Here is a 12244-nt window from a genome sequence, read left to right on the forward strand (position 1 = left end):
TGAACTAAAGCATCCGCCAACTCCTGGACAGTCTGTGGTGCAACGTGACGTTGGTGGATGGAGCGAGACATGATGTCCCAAATGTGCTCAATCAGCATTAGGAGGAACCCAGGGTCAACCGCACCAGCATATGGTCTCACAAGGGGTCTGAGGATCTCATCTCGGTACCTAATGGCAGTCAGGCTACCTCTGGCGAGCACATGGAGCCAGAAAGAAATGCCACCCCACACCATTACTGACCCACTGCCAAACCGGTCATGCTGAAGGATGTTGCAGGCAGCAGATCGCTCTCCACGGTGTCTCCAGACTCTGTCACGTCTGTCACATGTGCCCAGTGTGAACCTGCTTTCATCTGTGAAGATCACAGGGCACCAGTGGCTAATTTGCCAATCCTGGTGTTCTCTGGCAAATGCCAAGCGTCCTGCACGGTGTTGGGCTGTGAGCACAACCCTCATTTGTGGATGTCGGGCCCTCATACCATCCTCATGGAGTCGGTTTCTAACCGTTTGTGCAGACACATGCACATTTGTGGCCTGCTGGAGGTCATTTTGCAGGGCTCTGGCAGTGCTCCTCCTGTTCCTCCTTGCACAAAGGCGGAGGTAGCGGTCCTGCTGCTGGGTTGTTGTCCTCCAACTGCCTCCTCCACGTCTCCTGGTGTACTGGCCTGTCTCCTGGTAGCGCCTCCAGGTTCTGGACACTACGCTGACAGACACAACAAACCTTCTTGCCACAGCTCGCATTGATGTGCCATCCTGGATTAGCTGCACTACCTGAGCCACTTGTGTGGGTTGTAGAGTCCGTCTCATGCTACCACGAGTGTGAAAGCAGCACCAACATTAAAAAGTGACCAAAACATCAGCCAGAAAGCATAGGTACTGAGAAGCGGTCTGTGGTCCCCACCTGCAGAACCACTCCTTTATTGAGTGTTGCTAATCGCCAAAGATTTCCCCCTGTTGTCTATTCCATTTGAACAACAGGATGTGAAATTGATTGTCAATCAGTGTTGCTTCCTAAGTGGACAGTTTGATTTCACAGAAGTTTGACTTGGAGTTATATTGTGTTAAGTGTTCCCTTTTTTTTTTTTTGAGCAGTGTAGAATTATGTAGCAAACACAAAATTGTGAAATACTCAAAACATCTTTAATATTTAATTTTTTTTTTAAATAGCCCCCCTTTGTTTTGATTACTGCTTGCACAATCTTGGCATTCTCTAATTGAGTTTCATGAGGTGGTCACCTGACATGGTTTTCCAATGTCTTGAAGGAGTTCCCAGCGGTAGGAATAAACATAAAAATAAACCATTGAAAGATAAGGTGTATCTAAACTTTTGATTGGTAGTGTATGTGTATACACAGCAATTTTTTTTATTGAAAGAAAAGAAAAAAGTTGTTGTGGTGATGCAAATTATTTTGTTTCACAGCAGAGTAGCTGACTACTCAGGCTGTAAGGTGTTCATTGTGTTCATCAGAGAGAAACTCTGTGGTAAGAAACTTTCTCTGTGCTGGCTAGTTTTGGCAAATGGTGCTCTGTACTGCAGACCTGAAGATAGAAGTCTAAACAGTTTGTATCTAGGATATGTGGGGTCTGCAGAAATGTTAGCAGCCCTTTCCTGATCCTAGACATGTACAAGTCCTGGATGGAGGGAAGGTCAACCCTGAAGGTCCTCTCTGCAGACCTGATTGTTCATTGCAGTCTGGACCTATCCTGTTGTGTGGCTAGCCAATCCCCGCAGTGATGGATGTGCACAGACAAATGGTTGAATTTAGAGATGCTCCTATAGGATATTTATAAGGCTACCATCATATTTGATTTGTTTAAAAATATTGTTTAGTGAACCTTTCTGATGTGAATGGACATTTTTCGTGTTTTTGATTTGTGTTAGGGAGAATTTGCATCAAAAACCTCAATAAAATAGGTGTTTACAATTTTACTGAACTCAGGTGAAAAATAGGCTTCAAAAGGTTACGAGGGTATGAAGGTATGCCAAAGATTTGGAAAGTTACAATTTCAAATACTTTCAAATTTTAAATCCCTTTTAAGATGTCAGAGAAGGTGCCAGAGTGGTCGACACTACTGGTCAAAGGTTTTAGACACTTTCTCATTTAATTGTTTTCTTTATGTCTATGACTATTTTCATTGTACATAGATTCTCACTGAAGCCATCAAAATTGTGAATGAACACATGAAATTATGCAGCAAACAAAAAATTGTAAAATAACTTTAAGTATGTTTCATATTTTAGATTCCTTAGAGTAGCCGTCCTTTACTGTGATGACTGAAATGTTAACCTTTGGCCGTCTCTCAATGAACCTCTGGGAAGTTGTTTCAAGACTCTTTGAAAAACTATTTCAGGTGACCACCTCATGAAGATCTGGGAGAGAATGCCAAGAGAGCAAAGCAGTAATCAAAGCAAAGGGTGGTTATTTTGAAGAACCTAAAATATAAAAATGTTTAGAGTTTTTTCACACTTTTTGTTTACTACATAATTCCATATGTTTTAATTCAGCGGTTTGTTGTCTCTGTTGAGAATCTGCAATTTAAATAGTCATGAAAATAAAGAGACCCATTAAATGAGAAAGCATATCTAAAACTTTTCACCGGTATTGTACGTTTTCTCTTGCTGATTGTTGTTCTTGTTCTTTCTCTCCTTCTGAAGAGCAGCAGACTGTTGCTGAAAGAAGATTATTAAACCTTTCCCTCTCTAACACAAAAGACAAGGTTGACATGTTGGAAAAACAAGAACAGTCCATGATGTGAAAGCTAAAGGAGAGCCAGGTGGCTAGCAGCTCTCTATTCTGGTTACCAGAGTAGACAGCCTGACTAACTAACCAGCAAATATCAATGGGCCAATAAAACATAGTTGTATGTTTGCAAATGTGGTTGAAAAATTAGGATCAACCAAATGGACCAAGCAAGCCTCACTTTTTTTTTTTAGCCTCACTTTAATTCAATTCAATTCAATTCAAAAATACTTTATTAATCCCAAAGGGAAATTAAATGTTGTTATAGCTTGTATTATAAAAGTTTCCTCAAAGAGCCGTTGTAGATGATGATGGCTGTGGGCAGGAAGGATCTCCTGTAGTGCTCCGTCTTACAGCAGATCTGAAGAAGCCTCTGACTGAAGACACTCTGTTGTTGTAGGACCGTCTGATGAAGAGGATGCTCAGAGTTCTCCATAATGTTCTTCATTTTATGAAGAATCCGTCTTTCCACAATGATCTCCAGAGGTTCCAGAGGAGTCCCCAGAACAGAGCCAGCCTTCTTTATCAGCTTGTTGAGCTTTTTTAAGTCCCTGGCTCTGATGCTGCTTCCCCAGCAGATGATGGTAGAAGAGATCACACTTTCCACAACAGACTTATTGAAGATATGCAGCATCTTTTGTTATATAAGACATCTTTTGTTAGGCTAACTCGATCCAGGACATGTGGACTAAAAACAAGCCTCATTTTCTTCTAGAGCAGAAATTCAGGTAGTCTAGAAATAGTAAATATGTCCCTGGATGTTCAGTGTGTGGAGGGACGTCTGAATCAAATATGTTTTTCGTACATTGTTGTACATGTTCAGTGCATCTGAATCTTTTTTTGTCTTCTTTTATGTGATATGTTAAAGCTAGAAAGTGTTTCTATCAATATCAATGAATGAGTCGTAAATGTCTCCTGGGACTGAAGCCGGCTGGTAACAATTTGTCATCTTAAGGCCACTAACAAAGGAAGGTGAATACATAAAAGTATTAAAAAGATCAGAGAGGGTTACATTTAACAATGTGTAGAGGTGCAGTGTTTGACTTAAATAAAAACTGAAAATCTGTGTCGAATATCTTCACACAATACATCAATGCCATATTCATTGTGAAAAACAAAACGATGGCAAGGATACAAATGACATTTCAAAACCATCCACAGCCACAAGTGTAGCATAAAATAAAGGACAATGAACTGAAAACAAGAGAACAAAGTCTGTTTTGAAGAACCAGGTTTTTGTACTCAGACCTTTCATCTGAATGTTTTATGGGTCAGAGTGAGAGATCTTAACACTCACAGAGCAACCATCTTCTTGTTCTCCTTCTTGCTTAGAACGATGAAGTCATCCATGTTCCTATTCCTCTCTATGCTGCCTTTTTTAAGCTAAAAGGCAACCTGTCAGGAGGTAATTTACTCTCATTACATTTTTGTCAATGTCTTCCAAACCTTCGAATCATTCATTCTCCTCCCATCACTCTTGTGTCAGTGCTTTATTGTGGAGATGCTATTAAAGATGTCCTTTACCACGCTTGTGTTACTGCTGTACTCAGTTAGTGCTTCTGTCATAATGTCTGCCGTTAATGGTTTTATAAGTGTTGCTTCTTATCCATATTCTCACTCTGTATGCTCTATTTACGATCTCATAAATGCATATCTGCTCTTCATGCTTCAGCACATGACCCAAAGTGATGTGCTATTTGTCTGCTGCACATTTATTAATATTATGTGCTACATTTCCAAAATATATATTCACTTCATTTTCACATATGAACTTAAGTGCTAGCCCATCCTTAATCCACAGCGTTCAGTATTATGTTGTCCTACTCCATAACAGCTTCTGTACGCCTTGGAAGGCTTTCCGCAAGGTTTAGCAGTGTGTTAACGAGACTTTTTGACCATTATTCCAGAAGGGCATTTTTGAAGTTGGACACGGACGTTGGACGAGAAGGTCTGGCTCATAGTCTCCACCCTAATTCATGCAAATGTGTTTTATTGGGTTGAGCTTAGGACTCTGGGCAAGCTAGCTAAGTTCTTCCACACCAGACTCGCTCATCCATGTCTTTATTGACCCTAGTTGTGCTCTGGTGCGCAGTCATGCTGGAAATGGAAGGGGGCATCTTCAAACTATTCCCACAATGTTGGGATCATAAAATTGTCTACAATTTTTCAGTATGATGAAACTAACTTTGTTACTTTTACTGGAACTAAGAAGCAAACCCCAAGTCCTGAAAAGAAGTCCCATGCAAAATTCCCTCTGCCCCAAACTTTACATTTAACTCAATGCAGTCAGGCAGCTGCTGTTCTCCTGGCAGCAGCCAACCCCAGACTCGTCAATTGGATTACCAAACAAAGAGGCACGATTCAGTCCATTGAACACATCTCCAATGCTTTGCATTGCACTTGGAGATATTTATATGAATTGATAAACATAATGCACACACTACTTTCAGCATGAAAATTTTTTTTCTTTTAAATTTTAAAAACAATAAGAAGTATTGACTTAAAATTTGACCACATATTTATCCCAGTTTTATAGGTCAATACTATGAGGATTTGACACAATAAAAGCAGAAGGCATAATCTCTAGATTTGTTTAAGACCATCAGGTATTAATCCTCCACTGCCTTGATCATTCTTTATCTGTTGTGGCCAAATATAAGTTATGAATTCCAGAAATTAGCACTTACACTGAGATAATCAGAATATGATAAGCATAGCAAGCATTTTTTATCATCTGAACCGTCCGAGGTACTTTAACGTGAAGTAGTGACCCAATTATTTGTTATATGAGCTAGGTCTAAGACACTCTGTTTTAAATTGTTCAGAACACAAAAGTTATTTTGTGCATTGTAAGAATGTCAGTAAAGTTTTCGGGCTGGACAGTCCTGGATATATTAGTGATACTCTACCTTAGCAGGCTATGGGATGATTTGTATATTGGTACATTTCTATTACAAATTAAAAATATTTCAACAATTTTCATACAATTTGAATTGACCAATGAAGTGAAAACTTAAGTTGTCATATTAGTATCATACAGAAAACTGTGTTGGTTTCAGTAAAATTCACCTTAATTTGTGAAAATATAAGGCTGTGCAATACTGAACAAATTCTCTCAATAGGGAAATCATGTGGTGTGAAATGGTAAAAACTCAGCTGCTTTAATATGGCTCAAACACTAGGTGGTGATGTTGAGGAAACTAGTTTCATTTGTAAAGTGTCTGGTGGCCCCAGGGGTGTTTTATGGCGTTTAACCCCTTAAGCCCCAATGGGTTTCGTGAACTTTGTGCTCGAAATAACATGCCCAAATGTAATGGATTTTTTCTCAGAATTTACAAACTCTGTTTAAATAATCATTATGTTAATTATGGTTTCAAACATTAGAGATAATCCTGGTCTTCCTTTGCTGCTGGCTGATTAAATCCTTGGTGAATTGTGACAAATCTCCAAGATCTCTGCTTTTAGCAGACATACTGGTTGTCTGGAGTTTGTTTACTTTCCGATTCAACTGCTTGTAGTTTTAACTGTTTGTTGGATCTTTGTCCTGCAAGACAACAGTGCTAATAACTGCACTACAGACGCTCCTGTAGGGAATATTACCGCATTTATGCACGTTCTAAAAATATTCCCTCTCTATTCTCTCTCACGCCAGCTGTGGCTGTCCCGGATTGGAACGTATTTGGGAAGCTGACCTGGAAGCGTGTCACCTGTTTCTAAGAGGTCTGCAATTGCGAACCCCCAGCTGTGGTGGAGCAGATATGGAGGACACCCCTGCTGCAGCAGTTTATGCCTCAACCCAGCCTTGCACCAAAGAGGAAGAAGACTGCGCTATGCTGACTGCTTTAGGAGGCCGCTGGTGTCCTGAGGCCAACTTACAGAACTCACAGTTCACAAAGGTAGCAGTGAAGGCATCCTTAACACCACGATATGTATTATTCATATAAGGGCTTCTGTATTAATGCTGCAGTGCATAAGAGATATGAAGTGTCTTGAATGTGTAAGATTCCTCTTCTCCAGCTTTTAGGGGCTGAGGTATCATAACCCATGCTTGCCACTAAGGTCAAACTGAAGCACGTTTTTAGGCTCCACTGCATTTTTTTTTACATGTAATGTGGTGTAAAGTGTGGCCTCAAATAAAGCTTACCTGTTTTTTAGCCTTGCCACTTGACTGGAGAGGATGTTTTCAGTTCATGCAGCTGTGAGAGTCTAAAAATCTGCCGACCGCAGTGAATCGGGCAGCAGCCTATAAGCCTGCTAGCTCGGAGGCATATCTGAGCAGGAGAAATGTGGGTGTGAGGGAGGTGACCATTTGAAAACACCATCAAAGACGATCATTCAGTACACTGCAGAATTTCAGAGTCAGTTCCTGCATGTGTGTATGTGTTTAGTGTAAATGCAAGCATGTCTGTGTGAGTTTTTTTTGTCTTAGCCAACCGCAAGGAAAGGTCTGCTGCCTCAGGGTCGATTCGGACTCACTCTCTCCTCTTCTCTCACTTTCCTCCGCCAACACAGCCTGATAGAGGCTGGAACAGAGCCAGCAGTGAAAAAAAATAGCACTGAGATGTTTTTGGGAGGCTATCTTTGGCTATTTTGGATCAGGGCGATTATGATTTAATCAAAGGTTTTTCAGTAAATCTTTTACTCAGATATGTCGTTTCTCTGATGTGTTGCAAAAAGTTAAGATTTCATAACAATCCTTTCTGGCATTGTGTTTATATTCTTTTATTCTTTAACTTTTCTTAAACCTGCTATATGCATCCATTAATATACCCTTTGCATTAACATTTACTCCATCTATCTCCTACCCTGACTGGATTTAATACTAACTGCATGCTTTCATTTTCTACCTGTGCTTTGTTTATTTGTCTTTATTTTCGTCCTAAAGCCCCCTGGCCCCTCCTAACACGTCTCCAACAGCTAAAAGGTGAGACAGCAAACCATTTCTCTCTTTTTGTGTCCAGGTTACTCCATTACTTCCTTCTCTGAGATGCAAACCCTACAGTTTGATTAAGCAAAACTTGCATAAGGATAGTTATAATATTGTGGCTGCTGAATTGTACAGTACCCTCCATGTTTATTGGCATGTTTGGCAAACGTGCAGAAAGCTACCAGATAAATTCAATAATTGCACACCTAAAATGTGGATGCTATTCAGTGTTAGGAGAAATTCAGACATTGTTTTGAACAAAATCGCAGGTGTAATGTATTTTGGTTCCCTGATGTTAATTTCCAAAAGGACAGCATTCGTTTTCCCCTGTACTATTTCAGAAGGGTGGGACATACACAGAGAGGGATCATTGAGCATTTCTCTTTGCACACAATATCGCTAGACTATCAATAGTCCTGGGGAATCCCCTAAGCATTCTTCCCTTTAGCTCACCTTGCAGGTTTTCTATAGGATTTTAGTCAGAAGACTGAGAGCACCATATAAGAAGGTCTGTTGAATTATTATTGGTGTGATTTGGATCGTTTTTCTAATGGAAGACAGTGATGGTGACATATTTTCAATTTTCCTGCATAGGCCACCAGATATTTATCTTAATACCTTCATATTTCCATGATGCAATGAACTCTAACAAGGTTCCTAGGAACTTTGGAAGAGATAAAAGACCCACAGCATTGTAGATCCTGCTGTTCTATAACACTGAGGTTTGGAAAATGTTTTTAAACCTCCCTCTCCATCCTTCTCACTGCGTGTGGTTGTTAGATAAAAGTGGCTCTTGACCAGCTTTGTTTATCACATTTCCAGTTGTTTGCCTGTGGGCAAAGACAGGTTTAGGGGTGTAGACATCCTTAAGTTGCCATTTCCTTGCTTATTTGGATGGCATGTTCTCTTGTTTTGAAGAGTGACCAAGGGAAATCGGTCTGTCACATCACATATATACCTCATTGAAACGGAAACAAATTTAAGTTTAAATTTGAATTTGAAAAATGTCTTGTTTATGATTAGAAAATATCATAAACAAAAATGTTTCAGTTACATTTATTTAATAGGAGTAGTTTGCAGGAGCTGTTAAGTACAGCTATGTATGTATGTCCCCCCACTGACTGAACAAAGGTAAACCTAAAGATTATGCAACTACAATAGAAGATTATTTCAAGGCTTTTTAAACATCTTTACCAGGGATGGCAATAGATGTGGAGGACGCTCAACATTTTAATAAGAACCTGTGGGTATGTCTGGCGAATACATACATTTTTTTTATTTTTAATGTTTTGCAAAAAAGAAAATGAATCTCTGGAATCCTTGCATGTTTTGTAAATACAAAATTGCAGGTTAATAGGATTTACAATGAGAGGTATGTACTTCTTGTGCAGAATATTTACTTTAAATTACTTTTCGAGGTATTTTCAGTGGGTATATTTAAAATGGCCATACACCTATTATTAAAGTGGGCCCAACTGCGCTTCTAACTTTAACCTGGTTGCAGTTTTACCTTATAACTGCAATCATTTTCAGCTGTCAAAAGAGCTTGTGTTCCTGCAGAGTTGGAAATAATCATTTTGTGAATGAAGCTTATTGCTGGTCTGCTGGGTTTACCTGAGAGGATTAACGATAATGGCCACCGTTTTTAATTAAAACCACCAATTATTATTTGTTGCCTCTCTGCCGTCTTATGAACTTACCCTGAAGCCACAAACAATATGCCAGCCTACAAGAGGAACAGTAATTACTTCCCTCCTTAGTGAGGAATGTGCGATTACATATCTTGAATACAAACAATGAAAGCCTGCAGCAAAGATAATAAAAATATTTGTTTTTTTATTATGCCTGAGTTGGGGATGAATAATCACAACCTCTTCACAATATGATGATGCTGCACATATACAGCCCTCAACTGGCATAATTGGAGTTTTAATAATTCATGAGCAGGTTTACGACCAAATGACCTCAACAAACGTTTCCCTCTTTTGTTCCAGAAGCTGGAGGAGTTTTTGTTCTGCATGGAGGAAAACCACCCAGAGGTTGGTAACCTGAATGCTTTAACTAGATGTCCTCATTGTAATTGAAGAGTATTGACCTTGGCTGATGCACAAGAATCCGATATTTGACTTCAACTTAAACATGACCCCTTGACAACTTTTTCACTGCCGGATCAATATTTTTCTACATAAGAAGCCTTGGCTGCTTTCCCAAACCATCCTTATTGTTTAGGTCTTTATTCATCCAGAGGAACTAGGAGGGTGTGTTTGCTGAGCTTGTAGTTTCAGCACTTTTATGAGTTATAAACATACTTATTGTTTCTTTAGTTATAAACACAAATTTATACATACCAAATATCAAACTGCAAAATAGGATCTACTGTGTACAACATGTTTAATTAAAGTCCATTGTGTGATTTCGATTCTAGCGGCATGAAAAGTCTGAAATCTGACTGGCTCCAAAAAACACCTGGCAAAACTATTTTCCTTGACGTTTTTTATACTTTGGCAAATTCCAACAACAAACTTCCATGAATTAATTGGGATTTTATGTGATAGAACAACACAAAGCAGGATATTTGTGGAAGGAAAATACTGCATGTTCTTTAAAATATTTTTATAAATAAAAATCTGAAAATTTGGAGTGCATTTGTAAGCTGCCCCCCTGGAACCACATTTTGTCACAGTTACAGTAGAAAATCTTTTGGGGTATGTCTCTACCAACTTTGCACATCTAGATGCTGAAATTTGTGTCCATTCCTTTAATCAAACAAGCTCAAGAACCTCTGTGAACAGATTGTTTTTGCAATCTTGGACAACACTTCTATGTTAAGGTCTAGGCCATTCTGACACTGGATCTTACTTCGATCTAACATATTTCATTGCAGCTCTGGCAGTATGTTTTTCTGCTGGAAGATAAACCTCTGCTCCATTCTCAAGTCTTTTGCAGCCTCTAACTGGTTTTCTTCCCAGATTACAATACAGGTCCTTCTCAAAATATTAGCATATTGTGATAAAGTTCATTATTTTCCATAATGTCATGATGAAAATTTAACATTCATATATTTTAGATTCATTGCACACTAACTGAAATATTTCAGGTCTTTTATTGTCTTAATACAGATGATTGTGGCATACAGCTCATGAAAACCCAAAATTCCTATCTCACAAAATTAGCATATCATTAAAAGGGTCTCTAAACGAGCTATGAACCTAATCATCTGAATCAACGAGTTAACTCTAAACACCTGCAAAAGATTCCTGAGGCCTTTAAAACTCCCAGCCTGGTTCATCACTTAAAACCCCAATCATGGGTAAGACTGCCGACCTGACTGCTGCCCAGAAGGCCACTATTGACACCCTCAAGCAAGAGGGTAAGACACAGAAAGAAATTTCTGAACGAATAGGCTGTTCCCAGAGTGCTGTATCAAGGCACCTCAGTGGGAAGTCTGTGGGAAGGAAAAAGTGTGGCAGAAAACGCTGCACAACGAGAAGAGGTGACCGGACCCTGAGGAAGATTGCAGAGAAGGGCCGATTCCAGACCTTGGGGGACCTGCGGAAGCAGTGGACTGAGTATGGAGTAGAAACATCCAGAGCCACCGTGCACAGGCGTGTGCAGGAAATGGGCTACAGGTGCCGCATTCCCCAGGTCAAGCCACTTTTGAACCAGAAACAGCGGCAGAAGCGCCTGACCTGGGCTACAGAGAAGCAGCACTGGACTGTTGCTCAGTGGTCCAAAGTACTTTTTTCGGATGAAAGCAAATTCTGCATGTCATTCGGAAATCAAGGTGCCAGAGTCTGGAGGAAGACTGGGGAGAAGGAAATGCCAAAATGCCAGAAGTCCAGTGTCAAGTACCCACAGTCAGTGATGGTCTGGGGTGCCATGTCAGCTGCTGGTGTTGGTCCACTGTGTTTTATCAAGGGCAGGGTCAATGCAGCTACCTATCAGGAGATTTTGGAGCACTTTATGCTTCCATCTGCTGAAAAGCTTTATGGAGATGAAGATTTCATTTTTCAGCACGACCTGGCACCTGCTCACAGTGCCAAAACCACTGGTAAATGGTTTACTGACCATGGTATCACTGTGCTCAATTGGCCTGCCAACTCTCCTGACCTGAACCCCATAGAGAATCTGTGGGATATTGTGAAGAGAACGTTGAGAGACTCAAGATCCAACACTCTGGATGAGCTAAAGGCCGCTATCGAAGCATCCTGGGCCTCCATAAGACCTCAGCAGTGCCACAGGCTGATTGTCTCCATGCCACGCCGCATTGAAGCAGTCATTTCTGCAAAAGGATTCCCGACCAAGTATTGAGTGCATAACTGTACATGATTATTTGAAGGTTGATGTTTTTTGTATTAAAAACACTTTTCTTTTATTGGTCGGATGAAATATGCTAATTTTGTGAGATAGGAATTTTGGGTTTTCATGAGCTGTATGCCAAAATCATCCGTATTAAGACAATAAAAGACCTGAAATATTTCAGTTAGTGTGCAATGAATCTAAAATATATGAATGTTAAATTTTCATCATGACATTATGGAAAATAATGAACTTTATCACAATATGCTAATATTTTG

The 12244-nt window shown here is 39.8% G+C and overlaps 1 protein-coding gene across 5 annotated transcripts in view; it reads left to right on the plus strand.

Moving 5' to 3' along the window:
- The window catches only part of disc1 (DISC1 scaffold protein), a 77893-nt gene that overhangs the window by 45989 nt on the left and 19660 nt on the right, over window positions 1-12244 (plus strand). For 2 of the 5 annotated variants that reach the window (XM_047351751.1, XM_047351750.1), the window contains exons 11-12: window positions 6393-6636; window positions 9662-9706. In XM_047351751.1, coding sequence (XP_047207707.1) covers window positions 6393-6636; window positions 9662-9706 — 289 coding nt within the window. Of the gene's footprint in view, window positions 1-6392; window positions 6637-7625; window positions 7665-9661; window positions 9707-12244 lie in introns of all 5 variants that reach the window. The other 3 variants (XR_007036021.1, XR_007036022.1, XM_047351753.1) reach the window with 3 other exon arrangements.

This window comes from Girardinichthys multiradiatus, chromosome 22, assembly GCF_021462225.1.
Source record: "Girardinichthys multiradiatus isolate DD_20200921_A chromosome 22, DD_fGirMul_XY1, whole genome shotgun sequence".
In the NCBI taxonomy this organism is placed as follows: domain Eukaryota; kingdom Metazoa; phylum Chordata; class Actinopteri; order Cyprinodontiformes; family Goodeidae; genus Girardinichthys; species Girardinichthys multiradiatus.